The following is a 20,170-nucleotide window of genomic DNA, read 5'->3' on the forward strand; positions in this document are numbered from 1 at the left end:
ATCTGCCATCTGTTTTCCGTCCAGACGCCACGGTGGAGGCCGCCACAAAAGCTTCAATTTTGCAAAGGCCGGGTCGCCGGCACATGGAGAAAATGGGATCGGCCGCCGCCAAGCTGTGACGAAAGCGACATCATCTGTGTGTCCTGGACAACTGGGGAACTTTAGCCGTCAGATCCGATGAAGCGCTGGTGGGGAACCAAGTTGTTAGTTTTGCATGGGAAGCATTGGCATGGAGAGCAGGCAAGCAGTTGCAGGAGGTTGTTAGGACTAGCACTAGCTTGCAGGATGGAGGGGGAGGGGCAGAGGCATAAGCAAGGATTGGAGAAGAAGAAGGACGGGAAGATGACATGGAAGACTGGAGAGAGGGGCAGGGCAGAAACCAGGAGCTGGGCTGTGAAATCACCATCGCCCCGTGGGTGTTGAGTTAGACGGAGTTACGAGGCCGAGAGAGAACAAACACGCGTTGGCCAATGTAGTTTGACATTGAGAAGGGGGGGAGGCTCAAGTCAAGCGTGTAATACAAGACGTGACGAGTCCTTCAGCTTCCCAACCATTGGGAGCTTTGTCGCGGAGCTTCAGCTCGCTCTCGAATAGCTTCCCGTGGCTTGACGGAGTTGGCGGCCGGCCATTGGTGATGCGTCCTGCATTCGACTAGTTGGTTAAGGGAAAAGGACGGTTTGCAACAGACGCAGGAGATGGGTCAGGAGACGTGGATGCTTGCTTGCTTGCTTGCTTGCTTGCTTGCTTTCTGTCCAAGCATGTACAGGTACCCTCTGGGAACCCCTCATCATGACATGCCGATCAGATGTGTATGGCGTAGTTGAAACGGGCCTCGTATCGTGTTGCTCTGGGAGAGCCGTAGAAATACCCGCTTCGCTGCCCAATTTGCCCGGATCGTCGTCATCTTTCGAGCTTGCTTCTTCTCGCCCATATATATTTCCCTTGTCCCCAATTCTTTTTCCCAATTGCTTCCTTCTTCCTTCTTCTTCATCCCCATCCTCAACCAACTTTGATATTCCCGATTCAGGTCAACTCGTCTCCCGTCATCATGGTCCACCTCAGCGCCATCAGCCGATCCGGCTCGGCCACGCCCTCCAGCCGTGAAGCCGCCGGCGCCCCCTCGCTCTCCGTGGAAAAGCCTCTGCACAAGAGCCTCTCGCAGGTCAAGCTGTCCAGCTACGCCGACGAGTTCACCACCAGCGTCTACGGCTCGCAGTTTGCCGGCCAGGACCTGCCCAAGCACTGCATCCCCAGCGGCGCCATGCCCAAGGACGTTGCGTACCACATGATCAAGGACCACCTCAGCCTGGACAACAACCCCAAGCTCAAGTAAGCTTTTTTTTTTTTTTTAATACGAAAAGAATTGGGAGAACGAACAGAAGGGAGATGCTAATTGATGGCATTGATGTGTAGCTTGGCTTCCTTTGTCACGACTTACATGGTGCGTTTTCTGCTCAACCTACATATATCCAACGTTGATCCAGGCCTAACATTTGATGCCCAAATCCAGGAAGACGAAGCCGAAAAGCTCATGACCGAGGCCTTTTCCAAAAACTTCATCGACTACGAGGAATACCCCCAGTCCGCCGACATCCAGAACCGCTGCGTCAACATGATCGGCGAGCTCTTCCACGCCCCCGCCGGCGGCGACAGCATCGGCACCTCGTGCATCGGCTCCTCCGAGGCCATCATGCTCGGCGTCCTCGCCATGAAGCGCCGCTGGAAGCTGCGCCGCCAGGCCGAGGGCAAGCCCGCCGACAGGCCCAACATCATCATGTCCTCCGCCGTCCAGGTCTGCTGGGAAAAGGCCGCGCGCTACTTCGAGGTCGAGGAGAAGTACGTGTACTGCACGGCGGACCGGTACACGATTGATCCCCAGGAGGCTGTGGACTTGGTCGACGAGAACACGATTGGCATTGCCACCATCTTGGGGACGACTTACACGGGACACTACGAGGATGTAAAGGGGATCAACGACCTGCTGGTGGAGAAGAACCTGGATGTGCCGATTCACGTAGATGCTGCCAGCGGCGGCTTTGTTGCGCCGTTTGTGCTGCCGGACCTGGAGTGGGATTTCAGACTGCCCAAGGTTGTTTCCATCAACGTCTCGGGCCACAAGGTATGCGCGTCTTTTGCTCTTCGTTTTCCTCCATCCCCCTTCTCTCTCTCTCTTCTCATTCTAACAATCAAAATCTCCAACTAGTACGGCCTCGTCTACCCCGGTGTCGGCTGGGTCGTCTGGCGCTCACACGAGTACCTCCCCCAAGACCTCATCTTCAACATCAACTACCTCGGCGCCGAGCAATCCTCCTTCACCCTCAACTTCTCCAAGGGCGCCTCCCAGGTCATCGGCCAGTACTACCAGTTCATCCGCCTCGGCAAGAAGGGCTACGAGTCCATCATGAGCAACCTCACCCGCACCGCCGACTACCTGACCGACGTCCTCGAGCGCGACGGCTTCGTCATCATGTCGGAGCGCGCCGGCCAGGGGCTCCCCCTCGTGGCCTTTCGCTTCAAGACCCCCGCCGAGGGCGGCAAGGAGCGCCACTACGACGAGTTCGCCCTCGCCCACCACCTGCGGTCCAGGGGCTGGGTGGTTCCCGCGTACACCATGGCGCCGCACACGGAGCAGATGAAGATGCTGCGCGTGGTGGTGCGCGAGGACTTTTCCAAGAGCCGCTGCGACTTGCTGATTCACGACATCAAGCTGTGCCTGGGCATGCTGGAGAACTCGGATGCCGAGACCATCAAGCGACAGGAGGCATTCATCAGGGACCACATTGCGTCGCATGGCAAGAACAAGCATCAGAGCAGACATCATGCTTCGAAGCACTACTCGGTAAGTACGAATAAAGGATACAATGGCTGTTTGAAAACTAACAGAGGTGTGTGTGTAAAGGGCGAGGGACACTCTTTGCAGGGAAAGACGGGGAAGACGCACGCCATCTGCTAATCTGGGAGGGGAGAGGCGTATTTGGAATATACAAGAAAGAAAGAAAAGAACAAAAAATTGATGGGATAGGGGGAGGAAATAGTAAATACCACAATATGCTTATGAAAAAGAATGATCTTGGCCGTAGTCTCATCTTACACCTTTTTGGCGTGATGTTGCCGAGCCACTTCAGTCTTTTGACCGTGAGAGGTTGAAACGACAATATCCGTATTTTTTTATATGGGACATATCTCTTTACTTTTCTTCTTCCTCTTTCGGAACATTGATATTTGTAAATGAAACGATCATGATGCTTTTCATATCTAACACTCAACACCTTTTATACATTTTGAAGACTCCCAACCAACCCGTGACCATACTGAAACCCGCCAGAACATTATACATGTAAAACCATAAAACCAGGTGCTGATAAAAACATTGAGAGCTTCAACGACATCCCCACCGCTACGACCGCGTAGCGACAATAGCCTCCTCCAAGATATCCAACCCATGCTCAATCTCCTCCTCCGTCATCACCAAGCTCGGCAAGAACCGCAGCGTGTTCGTCCCCGCCGTAATCACCAACAACCCCCTCTCCCTCGCAGCAGTGACAATCGCCGAAGGATCCTCCGTCAGCTGCAACCCCAGAATGAGCCCCTGGCCGCGATGCTCGGTGATGAGCTCCGGGAACTTGGCCCGCAGCTTGGCGAAGCGGTCCGTGAAGACTTTGGACTTGGCCACCACGCTCTCCTGGAGCTCGGGCGACGACAGCTTGGACACGACGTAGTGCGCCAGGCGGCAGGCAAGCGGGTTGCCGCCGAAAGTGGTGCCGTGGTCGCCGAGCTTGATCTTTTCGGCGACGGCCTCGGTGACGAGCACGGCGGCGATGGGGAATCCGTTGCCGAGCGCCTTGGCCGTCGTCAAGATGTCTGGATGGGCTTCCCTGGGAAGGCTGCCGTGCGCCCACAGCTTGCCAGTACGTCCGAGACCAGACTGGATCTCATCGTAGATCAAGACAGCGCCGACTTGACGGCATCGCCTGGCGAGCGCCACCATAAACTCCTCGCTGCCGGCGTAGATGCCTCCCTCGCCCTGGATAGGCTCGACAATGACGCCGCACGTCTTCTCGTCGACCAGGTCGTTGATGCCGGCGACGTCGTTGTACGTGCCCTGCTTGAAACCAGGCACCATGGGCGCAAAGGGCTTCTGGTACTTTGGATTGTGCGTCGCGGAGAGGGCGCCCATGGTACGCCCGTGGAAGCCGTGGTTGAACGACACAACGTCCACCTTTTCGCCCGACGGATCGACAATCTTGCCCGCTTTCCTGGCAAACTTGATGGCGGCCTCGTTGGCCTCGGTGCCCGAGTTGCAGATGAAGACCTTTGACGCCTCGTGCATGCATCCCGCCTCGAGCGTCTTTTCGACGAGCAGCTTCGACAGCGCGCCGGTCCAGGGGTTGTAGTACAGGTTCGAAGCATGGATCAGCGACTTGGCCTAGTTTTTTACCCCATCACATCAGCTCCTTTCATCCTCATAGTCTACACGTGGAATGTTTCTCCCCTTCAGCAAAAAAAACTAAAAAAAACTTACCTGCTGCGCAATAATGTCCGCAAACTCAGGATCGCTATGCCCCAAACTCGTCACGGCAATTCCCGCCGTAAAGTCAAGATACTTGCGGTTCTCAACATCCCACAGCCACGACCCCTCGCCCTGCACAAAAACAGGCGGCGGCCGCGCATACGTCGCGACCATGTACGGCGCGAATTCGTTGACGAGCGCCGCGCTGGGTGAATCCGTGGCGGGATCGGGGTTCGGTAGAGCTGCATCTCGCTTTGCAATCCAAAGACGTTGTCAGCCAAATGCGTAACACAAAAACAGTTGACAGCCAATCAATTGAAATTCAATCGACTCGCTGGCCTCAAACAAAGGCATCACCAAAACTCACCTTGATGCTCTGCTTCACACTGGCCGACAAGCTCGCCGCCGCCCTCGTCGTCGAAATGCTGCGCCCGCCAAACCCGGACCTCGCCAAACCAGCCACCTGCCGCGCCAATGAAACCCTCAATGCCATGATTTCCAGACCCAGAAAAGAAAAGAAGGAGAAATAAAATGGAATAGAATAGAATAAAACGCAATTCGCGCCTCTTGTACAAATGCAAATACAGAGACCGAGGATGCAAGTCGCTTTTATAAAGCTGGCGCTTGGTGGGGAGCGATATAATTTCCCACGCCCTTTGGTTTGTTTTATCGATAAAAGCTCCGCTATCGCTGGCTGGCCTGGGCAAACATGTGCTGTGCTGTGACGACACAAAAAAAATTTTGGCTTGGCTTGGCTGCATGCAATTGAGTCATTTGGTCTGGTCTGGGCTGTTGGATCGACCGAGTCATTCGTATCTCCTATCTTGATCTCGGACGAGCTCTGGGTGTGAGTCTTTTGCTCTGTAAGGGACCGCTATTTGCTGCATGTATCAGGATAATACTCCATCCAATGTCAATATCGTACTCCATGACCAAGTCATGTACTACCTGTCATCCTCATCATTTACAATCCAGTAACGGCATCACGAGTGAATAAGCAACAAAAATGGTAAAACATATTCGTATGGGATTATCAATAGTAGGAACCCAAAAAAATAAATAAATACAGTCTCTACAAATACCGCCCAAACAAAACGCAACGAAGTCTTAGTATGCAACCAGAACGCCGCCTTGCCAAACTGACAAGGGGATTAGGAAAAGAAAAGAAAAGAAAAGATACCAAGAACCCCAAGCATTGTGCATTGTATAACCCTGTTCGCAGCCATCGCGTCGTATCCCACCTATCCCGCCCATTCATTCACCCCTGGGGCCGTGAAAAATGCATTCTTTTTGTTCTCGCTCAGACAGCGCTATAGCCTCCGCGACTGCCAGCGCCCTGGACGGTGTTGAGCACCCGGCGCGTCCAGTCCTTGAGGAGGTAGGGAATGTCGCGCAGAGTGTCGCCGTGGGGGAGCAGGTCCCAGCCTCGCGCGCCGTAGCGGTTATAGTTGAGCCAAGAGCCAAAGATCAAGTAGGCGGCAATGCCAAGGAAGACGCTGCAGAGCTGTTAGTCAAAAGCCTCAAATCCGCGTGGAGACGGAGCAGCTTGCGTTGCACTTACATGATGACAAACCAGGTAAAGAAGCCCCAGCTTGCGCTCGAGTCGCTGGGTTCGTGGTCCTCGTCCTTGCCGCCGTCACGCTTCTCGCACGCATGCTTGGTGTACCAAGTCAGCCGTAGCACGTCGCCGTCCTTCTCCTTGGCATAATCCTCCCAGATGAGGGCGGCGTTTTCGTTCTTGAGCTGGTGCTCAATGGCCGAGTCCTGCTTTCCGTCGTCGTCCTTGTCGCCATCATCCTTTTCCTTCTTGTCATCGTCCTTGTCCTTCTCGTCCCCCTTGTCATCCTCTGCTCGTCGTCTCGTCGCAGGAGCCTTCTCGTACTCATCCTCAGAAGCCCACTCGCCCTCAGTGCCAGTCTTTTCGGGGTCGCACAGGAACTCGATGACGGCCTTTTGCGTCCTCCGCTCGGAGACGGGCCCGGTGAGAGGGTGTTTACCGCCCTTGAGGACCAGCCGAAGGCCCTCCTTCTGAGAGTCCGAGTTGGAGTCGCTGTTCTTGAGCCTCGTCGCCTCGTATTCGAATTGCGATCCGCCAGCGTTTTCAAGCCCACCCGCAATGGCAACGACTTTTGTGACCGAGTCTTGGTCGTCCTTGAGGAACCGGGTAATGGCACAGACTGCGAGCGTGGGTTAGAGACTCTGAAAGCGAAGAAAAAAATGACCAAGAAACAAACCTCTTGTTCCGTTGGGGCACTCCTCCTTTGACTTTGCCTTTCCGCTCTTCTTCAGCGGCTGGCAAATGTCCACCGTGTACGTAGTGTTGGAGTGAGCTCCCGTGCTAGACTCGAATCGCGACGTCACCACCGAGTGCGGCCCTCCGAGCGGCGACAGATCAAAGTTGTGTCCGTCCAACAGGATCTTGTTGCAGCTCAGCATCGTCGCTGCGTGCACCGGCGCCGCCAGAAGCAGCGACAGCAGCAGCGCCGACGACCGAGGAGGTTGCATCGTGACGGAGGAGAAAAAAAAAAAGGAACCAAAAGTACGGCGAGGCGGAGGGGAGAGAGACAAACAGGGGCGGCGATGGATCAAAGAGGCAGATTACGGAGAATGCTCGACAGAGATAGAGACGCCCCCCCGCAAGAAAGATCAGGTAAAGACGGAACTGAACCGACAGCGATGTTCAAGTCTGAGTCTGGCAGAAGGCGATGGCACTGGAGCGGCTGCAAAAGAATGGCTGCTGAAAGGATGCGGATGCGGATGCGGATGCAGAAGCACGGGATTTGCTTCAGCCTGGAATCACGTCAAGCTCTCGCGCAAAGCAAATGGGGCTAAAGCTGGACGCTTGGATGCTTGACGTGACGCTCCGTCATTGCTGGGGGACCTCCCCGAACAGGCCGGGCGGCACGTGACACCGCCGTTTCGGGGGCTGGACGACGGGTTTTCGTTCGGTTGTTTTATAAGCGGTGTGCAGCAGCTATTTCAGCGGGAAAAAGGGGGTTACAATACGTTGGCAAGTGCGTATAGAGTGGGATAATTACAGGGGATAGAGGACACACCTAGGTAGTACCCGAGCTATTTATTTTCCGAATTATTTAGGTATGAGTTGTGAGTACAGACGGGAGTGTTTTGGGCAATGGAATCAAGACATCACCTTAGCCTGCAACAAGTAGCAGTACTGTGCTGCCAAGGTCATAGTAGACGCATGTTCTGGATGTAGGTACAAAGCCATCCATCCAATCTACTGCGCACTACTGCACCAACAAGAGGTACTACCTAGGTACACAATGCATCGCCGCATTAGGCAAGGCACCTAACATAGCGTACCTCGATACTAACCCAACCATACATCACATCTCAGCAAACCAAAGCAAACCACCATGTCCAAAGACAGATACATCTTCACCATACACCAGGGAAATTAGTCAAACTCTTCATTTATTGCAATACGCAAGTTTCTGCTGCTCCCAATACCGGTAATATACAAGCATTTCAACTCCATTACCACCACCAATCCTAGTGGACACCCCCTTCCAAAGCCAGTTGCCGAGCGACTTCGTTAGATTCGTATGAGCCCGTCCAAAAGCCGGCATATATTATGCCCCCGTTCTTCCCGAAGCATAAAAGGAGCAAAATAAAACGAAAAATAAAACAGAATAAAAACCAAAAAAAAATCAACCAAGCTCCTCGTGGTTAACCTGCCACCACAGAAAGCATCATTCCATAGGGTATTAAAACATTGTTGCCCAAACGCGGTAAATCCTGACGTTGCCGAAATTTGTAACCAGCCCTCCTGAACTCCGTGTGAAAAAAAGACATGTATGTCGACAGCCGTCATTTCCCTTCTTTGGCATCGCCCAGAGTTGCGTGCTTCTTCCTCTGAAAGGTTTCAACATTCCCTTCTTTTTCGTTACACGCCTCTTCCCGTATTTACATTCCTTGATGCCCCATCATCCCGCCCATGCCTTGCATCGCTGCCTGCTGCTGCTGTTGCTGCTGCATCATGAGCTGCTGCTGCTGCTGCTGGGCTCTCCGTTGGACCAAGTCTCTCACTGATTGTTGGGCTTGCGCATAGGATTGCTGCTTAATTTTGTCCACTGTATCCTGTGGTATGTTTTCAGGACCGCCAAATTTAGCTGCCGCCACTCCCATCAGGCGATTGTAGACAAGGCGAGCATGGGCCTGCATCTGCACGTGTAAAGTATTATTGCCATGTGCTTGCTGAGGTCCTTGCCCTTGATGCTGCGCCTGGGCTTGCGCTTGCGCTTGTGCCTGGGCTTGCGCTTGTGCTTGAGCCTGAGCGTGTGCTTGTTGAGCTTGAGCCTGAGCGTGCGCCTGGGCTTGAGCTTGTGCCTGAGCTTGAGCTTGTTGCGCCTGAGCGTGAGCCTGTGCCTGGGCTTGGGCTTGGGCTTGGGCCTGTGCCTGCTGCTGCTGCTGCTGCTGTTGTTGTTGTTGTTGCTGTTGTTGCTGCTGCTGCTGCTGCTGCTGCTGCTGCTGCTGCATTTGCATGGCTACTATGGCTTGCATGTTGTTGGCATTGACATTGACATTACCATTCATCATCTGCCCATTCATCTGGCCCCGCATCATGTTTCCTAGCTGTCCATTCATCTGGCCCATCCGGGCCATCTGCTGTATTTGAGCCTGCATTTGTGGTGTCATCTGGCGTATCTGAGCACCTTGCATATTCTGCAGCTGTTGAGCGTATTGCTGAGCCCACTGTTGCTGCGCCTGTTGCTGTTGCTGCTGTTGCTGTTGTGGATTCATCATACCATTCTGCTGCTGGTGTTGTTGCTGTTGCTGTTGCTGTTGTTGCTGCTGCTGCTGCTGCTGCTGTTGTTGTTGCGCTTGTTGCTGTTGCAGCATCATTTGCCGTTGCATCATTTGCATCATTTGTTGTTGCTGTTGGGGAGTCATGCCTGCGCCTTGTGAAGCGATGTTAACGCCATTAAAGTTGCCATTCTGCAGAGCCGCGGCCACCATCTGTTGTTGCTGTTGTTGCTGAAGCATGGCTCGTTGTTGGGCCTGCTGAGCCATCTGGGCCATAACTTGAGGGTTGGCCTGGTTCATGACTTGGTTGTTCATCATCATCTGCTGGCCCATCTGAGAGTTCTGGGCCATCATAGCAGGAGGAGGACTCGCTTGGGTCATGCGGGGAGTTGCAACCATTGTCGGCCGGTTAATAGGCGTGGCATGGGATATATTTGGCGTCGAGTGGGGAATACGAGGGGTGTTGGACGGATGGCTTTGTTGACTGTTTCTCGAAGACATGGCGTGTGCCATGGGCACCGATACTTGCGGGTTTTGCACAACAGAAGCGGGCCGAGGAGGGCTTGCTGCCATGCTGGAGTTGGTTTGCTGCATAGGGACGCTTGCGACCATCGGCGACGACATATTCTGGGGAGTTCCCTGCCTGATGACGGGCGAGGACGCTGGAGCTTGCGACATTTGGGCTTGGAAACGGGCCTGGGCTGGTCCAGGTATACTGTTTGGCATCGCGTTTTGCTGAACTGCTGGGACGCCGTTTTGCATACCGTTGGTCACCACTCCGCCCTGAGCGGAAGGGTGAGCGTGCTGCGTTTGGTTCATTTGCGCTTGGTTGTTGTTGGCCTGCGCTACGGGAGTTGACGCTGCAGCACGAACAGCCATTGCCTGTCGCGCTGCTTCAGCTTGACGAAGCTGACTCTCTCTCGCCGCAGCTTCGCGCCGCGCCCTCTCTTGCTCCGCTTGCCTCTGGGCAGCGAGTTCTGCTGCCTGTTGTTGCTGTTGCTGTTGTCTCTGGAGCTGCAGTTTTCTGTCGTTTTCAAGTTGCTTGAGCTTCTCCTGTTCCTTCTTTTCGGCGTGCTCTCTCTTAATATCTTCAATGAGCTTAAAGCGCTCGAATCGAGGCTCGAAGGTAGCTGCGCCAGTTGCGCCATCTCCATCTGCGCCACCAGCGCCTTGGGCACCGGTAGAGTTCGAGGCAAGGCGATCGTCCAGAACAAGCATGTACCGTTCCAGCTCCGCGGCAGCGGCCTCGTCGGCGGCCATTTCGGCCACAGTCCTCTTGCGCATCTTTGGTTTGGGCGGGTCCTCCTTGTGGCTGGGATGTGACCATTCCTCCAGCAGGGCAATGGTCTCCTCTGCGCTCTTGGTCGGCTCAAGCATTAGAGGTGCGTTGGTTGCGAGTAATACCTGGCCTTCGAAAGCATATAAGCTATTTCTATCCAGTTCGTTCTTTTCTCGCTTCTGTTTTTTCGCAGGCGGTTGCATAGTTGCCGTAGTGGGTGTTGGCGGCACCAATGTTGAGGGGGTTGATGGGGGTGCCATGGCCGAACTGTCATTGGTAGTACGGGCATCGCCGGTGATTTTGGAAGCGGAAGCTCTGAGCACGAGATCCATCTGTATGCTCTCGGCCGTCGGGTGAAGGACAACAGTGAAAATCTTTGGCTTCGCGGCAACTTTGTTTGATGTGTCCACAGGCACATTTGGCGTAGGCTCTTTATCGGCGTCTTTTTCATCGACATCCATATCCTTTGAAGTTTCTTCTTTTGGCTTCCCAGCCACTTCACCGGTGTTCTGCTCTTCCTTGGGGTATGGCACGTGGGGTGAAGGCGTAAGGCACTGGTTATAGTTGTGGATAGACGACGGTACAACGGCGCTGGAGGCGGATGAAGGTCGTTTGACGCCCTTCGCCTGGGCCACAGATTTGTGGTCGTGAATCTGTACAATGAGGCATCCCTCGTAGAATGGCACGTTGCCTTCGATAAAGTAGGGGAGAAGATCGTGGGGAATCGTGCGGTTCTTCACATGGTCGAGAAACATCCTCATCGGCGACTTATACTGGAACATGCCGTCCTGACCATCGAAGCGGAAATGTGAGGGGTGCATATGGACGACCAGCGATGGGGGTCGCCCCAAATGCTTCTTTAATACGTACGCATCGGTGACAACTGTAGATGGATGCCTTGTTAGAGTCACGCCAACATGGTGCCAACATGGGTCATGATGATATTACCGTATGGTGGGGGTTCGTAGCCATGAACCGCCATATCTGCTGCGAACGAAGCCGATCGCATCCCCGCGCTGTTTCTGGAATTGCGCCCGGCTGCCTGGTTCAGGGTATCGCGAACCAGGGTATCGCGACGATTCCGGGCCATGGGCCGGACGGTTGAGGCCGTGATGGCCCGATCGCTGGCGGAATTAGGCGGCTGCTTCGCGCTGGGCGGCTTGTTGTTCGCCATGGACGGCGAAGGCGATGAGGCGGACGAGGCGGCCCCGTTGGTCTGGATGCCCGGCGGCACCGGTCGCTTAATCTTAGTCGAGCCGTTCTGCTGCACCGCCGTGGTGGTGGCCGTTGCCGTGGCAGTGGTGACGTTTGTGGGTGCCATCGTGACGCCGGATGCACGACGGCGCGCGTGTTGCAGGATCTGGGGACCCCGGCTTCTACCGCGCTTGCTGGGCGTGTCTCGCGGCGTCGATCGCAAGCATCTACTTGCGCCGCAATTGCAGTTCGGGATGACGAGACGTGAAGCTGGAGTCGCGGCGCGAGATTAGTGGGTTGTGGAGACGATTGCTCAGCGTGGATCCGGTGACCACGGCCGAACAGAGGCGCAAGAGGTCGAGATTAGCAGTGATCCATCAGTCGGTGATGGTTGAGCCGCTGGCGACGTCTAGCAGAAACGAGAGTGTGGAGAGTAGTTGGATTCTGCCGGCGACTTGGCGATTGCGCATCAGGAAACCATCTGAGGTGAAGTTGAGCAGACGTTGAACTTACTGACAAAGCCCGAGGCTCACCTATCACGTGACCCCGCCTCAACCCTTTTTTTTTGCAACCACTCGCAAAGTACCCGTATAAGAGAGAGAGGCGTTTTCACGAGAGCAATGCCGGTGGGTGTATACGTATGTTTCGTAGAGATGTAAGCAAGGTAGCTGTGGAAATAAATAATAAAAAAGGAAGTTTGAACAGGTAGGGGGGTAAAGTTGATATATATGCCCGCGCCGGCTACTACTGGGTACCTTACCTATATTTACAGGTAGGTACTACCTACCTAGGTAGTAACGTAAGGCACCACAGCAACCAAGTACAGGTATCAAGATGGCAACCAAAAATCAAATCCCGAACTCAAAGTCAGGCGTATTTGAACTTTAACAAATGGGCCTTTAGTTCTAGCCAGGCTCTATCCGTATTATGTGGGCCAAATCAGTAGACACGGTGTTTATAAACATGCCATAGATACAGGTACGTTACAATTGCGATATCCTCTTCTTCTCCCCAACTGAGAGTAACTATAGCACTAAGTCGCACTGGTAAGAATAAAAGATCAAGTCCAAAAAATATGTATATACAAGTTTACAAAATCAACGTCCTGGTATCTTCCCTTCCATTTCATTAATATCCTGATACGTACCGTCTAAGCCTCATTCCCGGTTCTGAACTCTTCGCGCCCAATCATCATTAACGCGCACGCTGTCGACAACAATGATGCCTCGTCCGCGACCGACGCGCTCGGGCTTTTGCCACCACTTCTCGACCTTGTCGGCTCTCTCGGCCTCGGATTCGCTGTCAGCCAGGCCGCCAGATCCGTCTTCAGCGCCCACAACCAGGACAATGTCGTGTCGGAGCCAGGTCTGGATGTTAGTGATGTAGCTACCGCTGTCGCCGGCAAGCGACTCCTGGAGGTAGACGATGTCGGGCTGCAGGTGGCGCAGGATGTGCGTGTGGCCGTTGGCGGTGGTGAAGGGAAGGATCATGGTCTCCTTGTCCACCAGAGCCAAGGCATGCGAGTACACGGCATTGAACAAGGTGTTTTCTGCCGTAGCACCAAGGCTAAACGAAGATGTAACCATTAGCATTATCCCATGAATTAACAAAGGTAAGAAAGGGGGGCTTACACTGGGCTCTTGGCCTCGGGAGTTTGGGCTTGATCATATCCAACGTTAGAGAATGACGAGCTAACCGAAGGAGGCGGGCGATTACTCGTAGCAGCATCAACCGTGCTGTCCTTTAGGCCTGGTGCATAGATGAGGACAAACAGCTTGATGGCAGACAGGTCATTGTGCTTGGGGATGTGGCTCAGGATCGACTGTTTCAACTGGTCAGCAGCTGCTGGCGGCGACGACAAGCAAAACAAAACAGGGGTTTACTCACGGCATGCTCATGAGCAATGTCATCGTCGTCGTCGGTAAACTGAGAATCGGCAGAGATGACAATGGCGACCGTCTTGCGCTTCCTCAGGCTAGGCGCGGGTCCCTTTTCTCTCTTGAGCTCTCGTTCTTCAGGCCAGGCGCCCGTTTCGTGCTCGGGCCGATCCTCTTCGCGGATCGAGGCCAGCGCCTTGCCGACAGCTGCGCCGGCGGCAGCGACTCCGGCCGCAACCGTCTTTCCAGTCGAGTCGAAGAACTGTTGCGGCTGGGACGTAAAAGCGCTCGTCACTCGCGTCCCCCATCCCGCCGGGTTGCCCTCGGCCATCTCGGCGCCGGTCGCATAGCCGTCGCGCTGGGCCTGCTGCGGCGGCGGCGCCAGTCTGCTGTTCTCGGCGCCGTACGCTGGATTCTCGCCATAGTCGGCATTCTCGTAGTCCAAGTCGGGCTCTGCCTCGGCGTGGTCTTCAACAGTCTCCTTGCGCTGACTCCAGACCCAAGCGGCGAGGCCGGCCGTGGCAACGGTCAGGGTGATGGCAAGAGGCACCCAATGGCTCCAGACGCCTCGCCTGCGGGAGGAGCCGTGATTGTCGTAAGGAGGCGACATTAGGCGGAAGAGCGTGGCATCGCTTGCAGGTTGCGGTCACGAACGGCTACAGATGCCCAATCCGAGGGCGGTCGAGGGAGCTGCAAAGCAAAGATGCAGGACAAGAGCAGAATGCACGATGCCGCGGTTATGCGAGAGAACAATAATAATACGAGCACTGAATAAACAAGCCCAACCGAGATCTTGTAAGTGCTGAGCTGAGTGGGGGAAGAGCTGAGCCCGGCTTAGTCCAAGTCCAAGGTGTGTCGCAACAAGTCGGTGGCTGGGGGTTCAGCTTGCTTCATGTCAACAATGTGGAGTTTCTCTTCCCAGCAACGCGCCGCTCCCGAGGTTGCTGCGGCGGTGGAGCAATTTGAATCCCGCGCCACCGAGGCTGCGTGCACGTGAATCCCGCGCGGTGATTGGTTGAGTTTCTCAGCGATATGATAGGCCACCAGCCACAATATTGCAAGCTGTGCCACACACACAAACTCTCTCTCAGCCTTGCCTTGTAGCTATGACTCTTCGCTTCAAACTTGCAAGTGGGGGAAGTTTTTAAGATATTCACAACCCCGGTCAACTCTCCGTCTACAGGCGACATCTGCATCTCATTCTCACCTCACTCGACAGGCACTTTTGAGGCACCCGTGACCGTCTTTGAATCTTTCGAATAGCCCAGTCAACAAGCCGCCACAGCCCTTCCTTATTCTGCGTGTCTGTCCGCCATCACAGACCCCTCCAACCAGGATGCCTCACGCCTTGTCGATGGCCTCAACCGGGCTTCAAGCCCTCATTCTGTGTGGGCCTGGCTCGTCATTCCCAACCTTCACCTCGAACCCAGATGAGAACCCAAAGGCTCTGCTACCCATTGCCAACCGCCCTATGGTGTGGTACCCTATCGACTTTTGTCTCCGTACCGGCATCACAAGTAAGCGCGCCTCTTTATCCCGCCAGTTCTGCTTTTTCCTGTTTGAGATTTGTCTCAGCGGGTGAGCTTCATTCTTCGTGCAACATTAACATCCACGCCCTAATATTCCGTATCCCGCATACGCGGTCGTACTATTACGCTCCGGCGATGACCCCCAGATGTTTCGGATCCAACGATGGCGGCTGACACCTCCTCTTAGGCATAACTCTCATCTGTCCCCCATCAGCCTCAAAGGCATTGACAGCTGCTCTCAACACCAATCCCTATCTCACAGCTTTGCCTCTGCCACGGCCAGATGTCTTGGCTCCCGCAGATCTAGACCAAAACACGGGCACCGCTGAGATATTACGGCTACCTGAGGTTAGAGAGCTAGTAACAGGAGACTTTGTCGTTTTGCCATGCGATCTCGTCTGCGAACTGGCTGGTGAGCAGCTGCTCCAGGCCTGGATGGTGAAATCTGCCAGCCTTACGGGTCTCCTCGGCGCAAAACAGTTGTCAAACGGCCATCAGACTCGATACAGCGGCGGTCTCGGTGTGTGGTACAACACAAAAGCCAGTGCGCCTGTCAAGGGCGAGGAGACGGACTTCATTGCTACAGCTCCTTTGCCGACTTCTCCCTCAGTTCCTCCCAAAGGGTCCATCTTCCCCAATGTGTCAAAACTGGTATACTCCATGCCCACAGATTCATTCAACGATCTTACAGAGGAGAGGAAGGCCATTCCCATACGGCACGGACTGGTCAAGGCCAACCCCCGAGTTCGCATGTACACAACTCACAGAGACGCACACATTTACATCTTTCCCCGGTGGATCCTCGACTTCATCAAGAAGAATGAGCGTCTGGAGAGCATCGGCGAAGATGTCGTGGGGTGGTGGGCCAAGGCGGGATGGCAATCTGGATTGGCCGAGAAGCTCTCCTTTAGTGAGGTCTGCCGCGCTGGTGACGACGACAGCGATGAAAATGAGTCTGAGCTGGAAGGCAGGTCATCACCGGCCGAATCCGCTCCCGGCAACCAGGAAAACTCGAGACAATCCATCTCATCAATCAACATTGCCGCGGATGGTCAGTATACGGGCGACAAGAATGGCTCCGCCTCGGCGGCATCAAAATTCGAACCCCCGTCTATCTTGGCCTACATTCATTCACAAAAGGACCAAGTCCCTGGTTCAATAGTGCGACGTGTCGACACAGCACAGCTACTGCTTGCCATTTCTCTTCAACTAGCTAAGCTTCCCTCCATCGAAGAGGATGCCGAGAATCCCTCTCCATATGCTCACCCAAAGAAAGTCGCGTATCCCGAAGGCGTGAAGCCCCGCACCACCATCACCAAGCAGGACAGCTTGATTGCAGAAAACGTCACAGTTGAAGAAAAGACATCCATCAAGGAGACTGTCATTGGCGCCGGCTGCCAGATCAACGAAGGAGCCAAGCTGTCTCAGTGTCTTCTCATGGAGGGCGTAGTTGTTGGAAAAGGATGCAAGCTCACAAGATGTATCCTGGGCAAACGGTGTATCGTCGGAGCGGGCTCCGTCCTCACGGACTGTGAGGTGCAGGAGAACCTCATTGTTGAGCCTCGCAGTAAGCATCTCTCATTTTCTCCCTCTGTCACTGGCAATTCTACCATTATTTCTACGTGTACTAATATGTTACTGCTGTATAGCCGAGGACAAGGATAACAAGCTCATGAGCTCCGAAGGTCTAGAGGCGACCGAGGCGGAAATGGAAGAGGTCCTGCACGATATGGATGCAGAAGTCGCCGCTACGGGAGAGGATGTAAACATGGAATAAGGCATCTAAAAGTCGAATAGAAAAAAGTGAAATTTTGTTGGCTCGTGGAGGAGCATCTACACACACGTCTGACTGATTCCCTTTACATAAATGATTAGAGGTTTGGGTTGTGCTAGTGACAGGGGTGGTGAGGGTTGAGAATGAGGATGTCAACAACAACACAGATGATATTCCACCCTACATCTCTTCCGTTCAACTCGATAATTACTCTCGAAAAAAAAAACATCAGTTTCAATGACGATAACAACACAAGTCCAGCAATATCCCTTTACTCCCAAAATCACCATTCCCGTAGCATCTTGCAAACTCCCACACCGACCTACCCTACAACCGCAACCTCGCAACCCCGCGCAATCACTTATCGCAACCACACTGAGACATGCATATCCCGCCAATGCAAATCCAAGGGAAATCACACCACTCTCAGACATTGCTTAACAGTAGCTCACCTAGTGCAGCTGAAAAAATTCCAAGGCAGAGCCGCAGGTCAAGTTTCTCATCGCTTATGGACACGATCGCAGTACTATCTACCCTAAGCGTTGTTCTCTCTTCACTATTTTTTTTCTTTTCATAAGCGATGGTCTCTCTGAACTATTTTTCACAAGCGACGGTCTCCTGCAATCCAATGGTAGAACAGCTCATCAGGCCAGGCCACCCCAGAGTGACGATCGCCACGCTAGCCCTATCCTTTTGTTTCTCTCTCTCTCTCTCTCTCAAGTTAGACTCTTATTCCAATCCTTGGCCACCGCCACACCGGTCTCGTTGGCGCTCAAACCTGCTGCTGCAAGGGAAACGAAAAAAGGTCAAGCCACCACCGGTGAGAAGAGGGAAAAAACAAAAAAGTCCACTTTGGTCGGGCTTCATTTGGTCCATCAAGACCGTCCCAAATCTCGGCCAATGAGTAGCAGGAGAAGCACCTTGTGACCTCTTTTTTTCGTTGCCATTGACTTGTTCCGTGTTCCAATCTAGCTTGAGGGGAGGGGGGACTCTGAGGATTGGACGCGAGAGAAAGCCGAGCTGCTATGACGTCCGAACTCCAAGGGAGGGCTCTTGGCATAGACACGCTCATTTTGATGACCATTGTCACTACCGAATCTTCTCCCCCTCAGAGTGTCATGTCAATACAGTTTCGACCTGATCTGAAACCCCCATTGTCTGGAACACGGCCTGTGATGATGATTTGCCTCGCTTCCCCCCACACGAGAGACGCTTTTTGCATGTCAACCGAGGAGACAAGTGTTGGGTTATCGACGCTATCCCCATTGGAAGAGCACACCAAGATCCCGAGGGTTGGAGGGGGGGCTCACTATTCGAAGCTGTCGCCCTCTCCCGGTACCTGACAGTGTGTCTGCCTCGTGCTTAGATCTCATCCCTGAATCAGCCAATTAGGTGGCTGAGGCATGGATCTATCATCGGCCAAGTGTGCTAGTAGAGCTGAACAGATTAGCATGCCGGGAACTTTACAAACTCTGTCAGATATCATCTCTACAAGATAGGTCGTAAATTGGGATTAATAATAGGGCGTGAGATTAAATCAGTAGAATCTCTTGGACGTATTAGCAGTCGTGTCATGCTCATACATGTCACTCGAGTTGACACACAGACGTACCTCTCGCTCACGAGGTCTGTCTGCTGCCAATGACGCCCATCCAGAATATGTGCTCACTTCTCCATTCATCCAGAAATACCGAGGACGTGGCACCCGTATGGCCTTGTGATTCCAGTACCATGCTCTCGGCTCAGTTGGTCCTCCACTGACCCCCCTGGATCAGAGATTGATCACCCTGGTTCCTAGCCAACGCTTGGACCTGATGCTTGGGACGCCCCCCATGGAGTATCAGCCTGCCACGACTCCCAAAGCAAATGATCCTTGGACCAACATAGCGTTGCTAGTGCCCTTTTCAATGGGGTTGTAAATACCGGAGCAGCATGGCGTAGCCCTAGCAGAGCGGCTACGATCACGGAGAGATCGCGGAAATGCTGCCATCAGCCCCGGGCACACCCATCCAGACCACCTCTTTGGTAATTTGCCTTGCCCGAGGTCGCCGAATATGTTCGGGATGGGGCATCATCCACCGCAAGTGGCGTTTCTTGATCTTCCCAAGTTTGATACATGTGCTCGCGCGCACAGTCCACCCGCTTCTCTCGGAGCCGCGTTGGTATTCACCCGACATATGGTAGGAATACGACGCTGCCAGTAAGCGGCCGGGTATATACCTGCAGGTGATGTATACTTGGACGGGCTGAGACTGCGTGGTTTGTTTCTACACTGAAACGGAGGTTTTCTGGCAAGGGCTAATGAACCAACCAAGGGCATGACTAGCTCCAAGACCGGCTACCAGGCTTCCCTCGGTCATGTCAAGACACTGGATTATCCCGCCCCGTGAGGCCACACCATTGACGATGATGGGAGATATTTATCTTGGACAAATCCATCATGACCGTTACCATTAAGGTTATCATGAAAGCACAGCGGAGCAGCGCACGTCAAGGGACGGTCCGGATAGTGGAAACTCTGATTTTGGATATCCGCGTTGGCGGGATGTGGGAGGGCGAACGCGGTGTAAGGGCGGTGCTGTAGTCCATGACCCAACAAGAAGATGAGAAAAACTGAATTATTCCCGCAAGCAGTGTGTGCCTGCGGAAGCATGTCCGCCTTCTCCAAGGCCCCCTCCAAAGAAGATGGAGATGGAGCGGGCCGGTAGACAGGGGTCAGAGGCTCGAGCGGGGGAAACAAAGGACCCCAATTGACGGGTCCCCAACATCCGAATTTGCCTCGAGGTTCTGGCCCGTGGTGGCGTGGGTTGCTATTAACCGAGTATATAGGCAAGTGACAGCAGCTGAATTGAGTGCGTAACTTGACGTATATCCCGGGAGATGCAAAGGGTTCGCTCTCCTCGGCAACACGTTCATCAGCACAGACTCAGCTCTGTTAGACCTGTCTGTTTCACCAGCCATCACTCACCAGCTGATACATCTTCAGCCAACAGGCAGAGACATACATGTTTAGTCGTGCAGGCACACTAACAGCGGAGAGGACAGGCAAAAGCAAGTACAGTCCAGATGTGGTGTGTTTTCCCGGATTGATAGTTTCTTGCGATTAATTACGTCCGAGTCAGTTGACGAACACTAGCTCCAAGTGACAGATCATGTTCGGTTCGCAATAGTAGCTCCTAGGACCTTTTGCCTGTCGTAGTCGACACTTGGATGAGTTCGAGCCGAAGAGCGAAAACAATG

General features: G+C 53.9%; 6 protein-coding genes across 6 annotated transcripts; 2 read left to right on the forward strand and 4 right to left on the reverse strand.

Moving 5' to 3' along the window:
• Positions 1-1,048: 1,048 nt before the first annotated feature.
• Positions 1,049-2,953, forward strand: Triagg1_4007 (uncharacterized protein; the record flags this gene model as incomplete). The annotated part of the gene is made up of 4 exons (XM_062898363.1): positions 1,049-1,329; positions 1,414-2,119; positions 2,204-2,839; positions 2,900-2,953. 4 exons carry the CDS (start codon positions 1,049-1,051, stop codon positions 2,951-2,953), a joined length of 1,677 nt encoding a protein of 558 aa, XP_062757027.1.
• Positions 2,954-3,397: 444 nt separating this feature from the next.
• On the reverse strand, positions 3,398-5,003 carry Triagg1_4008 (uncharacterized protein; the record flags this gene model as incomplete). The annotated part of the gene is made up of 3 exons (XM_062898364.1): positions 3,398-4,426; positions 4,523-4,762; positions 4,878-5,003. 3 exons carry the CDS (start codon positions 5,001-5,003, stop codon positions 3,398-3,400), a joined length of 1,395 nt encoding a protein of 464 aa, XP_062757028.1.
• An 807-nt stretch (positions 5,004-5,810) lies between these two features.
• Triagg1_4009 (uncharacterized protein) lies at positions 5,811-7,015 on the reverse strand (the record flags this gene model as incomplete). The annotated part of the gene is made up of 3 exons (XM_062898366.1): positions 5,811-6,006; positions 6,072-6,687; positions 6,745-7,015. 3 exons carry the CDS (start codon positions 7,013-7,015, stop codon positions 5,811-5,813), a joined length of 1,083 nt encoding a protein of 360 aa, XP_062757029.1.
• A 1,422-nt stretch (positions 7,016-8,437) lies between these two features.
• Positions 8,438-11,877, reverse strand: Triagg1_4010 (uncharacterized protein; the record flags this gene model as incomplete). Its single annotated transcript, XM_062898367.1, has 2 exons — positions 8,438-11,439; positions 11,505-11,877. 2 exons carry the CDS (start codon positions 11,875-11,877, stop codon positions 8,438-8,440), a joined length of 3,375 nt encoding a protein of 1,124 aa, XP_062757030.1.
• A 1,030-nt stretch (positions 11,878-12,907) lies between these two features.
• Positions 12,908-14,237, reverse strand: Triagg1_4011 (uncharacterized protein; the record flags this gene model as incomplete). Its single annotated transcript, XM_062898368.1, has 3 exons — positions 12,908-13,316; positions 13,382-13,572; positions 13,638-14,237. 3 exons carry the CDS (start codon positions 14,235-14,237, stop codon positions 12,908-12,910), a joined length of 1,200 nt encoding a protein of 399 aa, XP_062757031.1.
• Positions 14,238-14,981: 744 nt separating this feature from the next.
• On the forward strand, positions 14,982-16,933 carry Triagg1_4012 (uncharacterized protein; the record flags this gene model as incomplete). The annotated part of the gene is made up of 3 exons (XM_062898369.1): positions 14,982-15,144; positions 15,344-16,723; positions 16,806-16,933. The coding sequence occupies 3 exons, from the start codon at positions 14,982-14,984 to the stop codon at positions 16,931-16,933; spliced, it is 1,671 nt and encodes a 556-aa protein (XP_062757032.1).
• Between the last annotated feature and the right edge of the window lie 3,237 nt (positions 16,934-20,170).

Source organism: Trichoderma aggressivum (assembly GCF_033847375.1).
Source record: "Trichoderma aggressivum f. europaeum strain CBS 100526 chromosome Unknown scaffold_012, whole genome shotgun sequence".
NCBI lineage: Eukaryota > Fungi > Ascomycota > Sordariomycetes > Hypocreales > Hypocreaceae > Trichoderma > Trichoderma aggressivum.